The 3,612-nt window shown below is 56.8% G+C and overlaps 1 protein-coding gene across 1 annotated transcript; it reads right to left on the bottom strand.

The window, feature by feature from the left end:
* Positions 1 to 657: 657 nt before the first annotated feature.
* LOC103262753 (keratin, type II cuticular Hb6-like) lies at positions 658 to 3,596 on the bottom strand (the record flags this gene model as incomplete). Its single annotated transcript, XM_008060394.2, has 4 exons — positions 658 to 788; positions 963 to 1,130; positions 1,246 to 1,277; positions 3,364 to 3,596. Coding segments are annotated over 4 exons (564 nt in total), but the record flags the coding sequence as incomplete, so codon positions are not given.
* Between the last annotated feature and the right edge of the window lie 16 nt (positions 3,597 to 3,612).

The raw sequence follows: 3,612 nt of genomic DNA, 5'->3' as shown, positions 1-3,612 counted from the left end.
TGAGAGGACTGCTTGAGCCCAGGAATTCGAGACCAGCTTAGCAACATAGTGAGACCTTGTCTCTACAAAAAATAAAATCGGTCAGTTGTGGTAGCACACACCTGTAGCCCCAGCTACTCCAGAGGTTGAGGCGGAAAATCACCTGAGCCCCAGAGGTTTGAGGCTGTGGCGAGTCGTGATTTTGTCACTGCACTCCAGCCTTGGCGACAGAGTGAGACCTTGACTCAAAAACAAAAGAAAAAACAAAAGAATGACCCAGCCACATCAATAGTTCTAAAGGTGAGAAATCCTGGCCTAGAAAGACCCACAAGCCCAGAAGTCTCCCAGGCTCCGTGAGTCTTGTCTTGTCGTCCCAAGGTCTGGGCTGCTTGAGGACAGATGGGCAGCACCTGGCACAGTCATTTGGCCTACTGAAAAACTAGGTGGAGGGACTCCACGGCAGGGAGGGCCTGGCACAGGCGGGCCCTGGCACTTTCAAGACTCTGAGGCACCAGGCTTGATTCGCTGCAATTAGTTTATTGGAAGCAAAGTGAAGCAAGGACAGACGTGCAGCCAGCTGAGTCCCCGGCTCTCTGGAAGCTTCTGCAAGTGGCCCTGGAAGGGAGATGCTCTCCTCCCACGGGTCACGTCCCTTCCAGAGTTACAGGAAAACCGCCATTAGTGCTCCCCATGCTGGGGCCGGCCCTGTTCGCCCAAGCTCGGGGCAGGGGTCAGGCGGGACCCGTGAATCCAGCAAAACACAGAAGGTAGGCCGAAGAAAAGGATGAATCCGCGGGACAACGAATGGGCTAGTAGAAAAGGCTACGGAGAGAGACCGAGGGGCCGCCCAGCCTCCGCGGAGGATGGCGCGCCAGAGGGAGGCGGCAGGGTGAGCGCGCGTGCGGGCGTATACAGCAGGCGCCCGGCTGGGGGAGGGCGGTTGCGCGAGGTCCCGGCGGGCGCAGCCCCCTAGCACCTCTTACAGCTGCCGCCGCAGACGCTGGCCGTGGCGCAGGGGGCGCAGGCGTTGGGGGTGCCCACCACCACGTTGCCGCTGCACGGGGCGCTGCACACCCGGGTGGAGACAGCAGGGGCAGTGCCAGAGGCGCAGAGATCGCCACAGACGACGCCACCGCGGGAGCTGCTGACGCCTGCCGGGCGAAGAGAAGGGGCGAGTCAGGCGCGGCCCCGGCAGGGGCTTTGCAGCGCGCGCCCTGTCCCCGCCCCGGAGGCCCGCCCGGCGGGAGGAGAGGCCCGGCTACTTACAGACATTCACGGAGCCGACGCCCTCACACAGCCTGCGGGGAGAGGAAGGGGAGCGGTCAGTGCCACGGAGAACGGGCCATGCGGCCCAGGTGGGGGTGAGACCCGTGGCCCTCCTCTGGGCACTTGCCAGGGGAGGGGGCAAGAAACGGGCTAAGTCGGGGGCCAGGGCGGCCCCCCGAGGGTCTGGAGAGAGAATGTCTTCCTGGGCCAAGCTCTCCAGGGCTGCTTAGCTGTGCGGCATCAGCTGGGACCACCCCCAGCCTAAGTTTCCTCATCAGGAAAATCAGTTGTGAAAACTGGATCAGGGGTGGGATTGGCAGTTGAGGGAAACTGCTAGGGGAGGGAGGGGCATACCTCATCAACAAGGGTACCTGCATAATCGTTGTTTGTATATCTAACCCTATTGTACCCCATATCTTTATAATTTAAAAATATATATATATATATAAAGAAAACTGGATCAAATAATGTAACCGAGTGCCGGCAGGCAACGCTTAAGGCCCATCCGCTGCCAGTATTTCAAGGTTGGTTCTGATGGGTTTGTAAATGCATTTGAGGGGAGCAGATATAGCTCCCTAAATCTGGTCTGGTTGGAGTTATCAAAACAGCCTGGTATTGGTACAAGAACAGGCACATAGAAAAAGGAAAAGGAAAAGGAAAAAATAGAATGTAGGCTTCCGGAGGGCAGAAATGATGCCAATTCTTCCTCTGCCCCCTCTGTAAACAATGCCTGGCTCCATAATTAACTGCTGGGTGAATGAAGAGGACTTCAGAACTTGTTTAGAACAGGCTCAGAGACTTTCTGCAATAACTCTCTCATCTGACAGGTGGAGAAACTGAGGCCCAGAGAGAGGAAGTTACCAATGACACAGGCAGGGCTGTGACTCAGGCCACCTAACCCTGCCCCGCTTTCTATATACATTCCTTTCTATATACATTGTCTTCCTTGGGGAAGCAAATGAATTCCTCTGGAAACACCGCAGCAAAGGGCAGGTGAGGTCAGCTTCGGGTGAGGGAAGACCCCACAGCCCACCAAGCAGGTCTCGCGAGCTAACCTACCCTGAAGCTCTGGACTCACTCCAGGAGCCTCATGTGGTGGAGGAGTGGGTCACAAAACCCAGGGCCATCTTCACCTGTCCCTCCAACTTCCAAATTCACACTCAGAAACCCCTCTGCCCGGAATTCTTGGCTTAGGAGATTCCTAAGACCTGTCAGACCCAGCACCTCTCTAAGCTTTTCAATGCAGTTACTTGAACTTCTTGGGAGTCCCACCACGTAGTCACTTTGACTTTCAGGTTCCAACCCGTGTTCTCCATCTCCGCAGGACCCAGGGTGATCCCTCTGCATCCTCTCCCCTCCCTCATCCACTCCCAGGTCCAGGGGCCTGGCTGTCCACAAGAAGAAGAGAAGCTCAGGGTGTGACCAACTGGTCACCCCGGGAAAGAAACCAAAGATGCAGAATGAGCCCACATCCCAGGAGTGTTGTCCTTATAGGAGCTAGAGCCGACAGCACACCTGCCCTCCACCACAGGAATGCTGGATGGCCAGTGGGCATTCTCCCCTCCCACCTCCTAACAAGCAAGCCAGCCAAAATTCTGAAGGGACACGGCCCTGCTCTCTGTCTCAGTTCCACCTGCCATAATGGAAAATGACTCTGGAACAGTCCTTGTCACTGCCAGAGATAAGCAAGAATTGATGGAATCTGCTCCCTGAAGTTGTCATTATGGAATAAATCTGAACTACAAAAGCTGGGGCTGGGCCAGGGCAAAGATAGGGAAGAGAGCTGGAGCCCAGAGGGGTGCTGAGGTGGAGAGAGGAGGCGCTGTCCAGGGAAGGGGACCCCAAGCCTCGGCAAGGCTTCTGAGGAACACAGATTTCTGCTGCCAGATTCCTGACTCTAAAGATAGATTTACCAAAGACTCCAATCCCAGATCAGAGCCCAGGCGGGTGGGCGAGACTCACATGGGACTAGATCGTATATAAAGAACTTACACCAATTACCTGTCCAGTGCAGGATGGGGAGTTTAGAACCGGATGTCAAGTGGTGCCAGGAGAGTGAGAACCAGGACACCGGGAACCCAGGCAGGACGGGGGGAGTCAAAGGGTTATAGGACCCACCTCTGCTCCTCGCCCTCCAGCAGGCGCCTGTAGGTGGCGATCTCGATATCCAGGCCCAGCTTGGAGTTCATCACCTCCTGGTACTCCTTGAGCAGGCAGGCCATGTCCTGCTTGGCCTTCTGCAGGGCGGCCTCCAGCTCCGCCAACTTGCAGCGGGCATCAGTGAGGGCTGCCTCGCCCTGCTGTTCGGACTGGGTCACCGCGGCCTCCAGCTTGGTGTTCTGGGGGCCCAGAGGGGAGCAAGGTGGG

Source organism: Carlito syrichta, unplaced genomic scaffold (assembly GCF_000164805.1).
Source record: "Carlito syrichta isolate Samal-C Ts95f unplaced genomic scaffold, Tarsius_syrichta-2.0.1 Scaffold304602, whole genome shotgun sequence".
Lineage (NCBI taxonomy): Eukaryota > Metazoa > Chordata > Mammalia > Primates > Tarsiidae > Carlito > Carlito syrichta.
This window is presented reverse-complemented; position numbering and strand designations above follow the sequence as displayed.